At 62.8% G+C, this 331-nt stretch overlaps 1 protein-coding gene across 1 annotated transcript in view; it reads right to left on the bottom strand.

Annotated features, from left to right (window-relative positions):
- PTCHD1 (patched domain containing 1) overlaps positions 1–331 on the bottom strand; it is a 65,205-nt gene that overhangs the window by 63,797 nt on the left and 1,077 nt on the right. The window contains exon 2 of the mRNA XM_014543438.1: positions 2–326. Within this exon, the coding sequence (XP_014398924.1) occupies positions 2–326 (325 nt within the window). The remainder of the gene's footprint in view (position 1; positions 327–331) is intronic.

Raw genomic sequence — 331 nt, 5'->3', positions numbered from 1 at the left:
TTTAAGATCAGGTCGGTGTGATGTTGGTCCAGCATGTTGGCTTTCTGGAAGGAGGTGACGATGACCCGGCCGTAGCGCCCTGGGGTCTGCAGGTCCGAGTAGAGCCGGTGCTTGGAGCGGTTGACCGGGAAAAGGCTGTTAACGAGGTTGCGCTCGATCTTGGCGAGGCTGTGCTGGGGCGCCAGCAGGTGCTCCACGCTCTCCTCGACCTGGTAGCGGCTGAAGCTGGCGCCGAGCAGGATGGAGATGAGCACGGGCGCCGAGGCGAAGAAGACCGGGTGACTGGCAATGAAGTGGCCGAGCCGGGAGAAACACGTCCTCAGCCCCTGTG

The sequence above is a fragment of the Myotis brandtii genome, unplaced genomic scaffold (assembly GCF_000412655.1).
Source record: "Myotis brandtii unplaced genomic scaffold, ASM41265v1 scaffold326, whole genome shotgun sequence".
NCBI classification, from domain to species: Eukaryota; Metazoa; Chordata; class Mammalia; order Chiroptera; family Vespertilionidae; genus Myotis; species Myotis brandtii.
The sequence above is the reverse complement of the archived record's forward strand: the minus strand, read 5'-3'. Positions and strand labels throughout refer to the sequence as shown.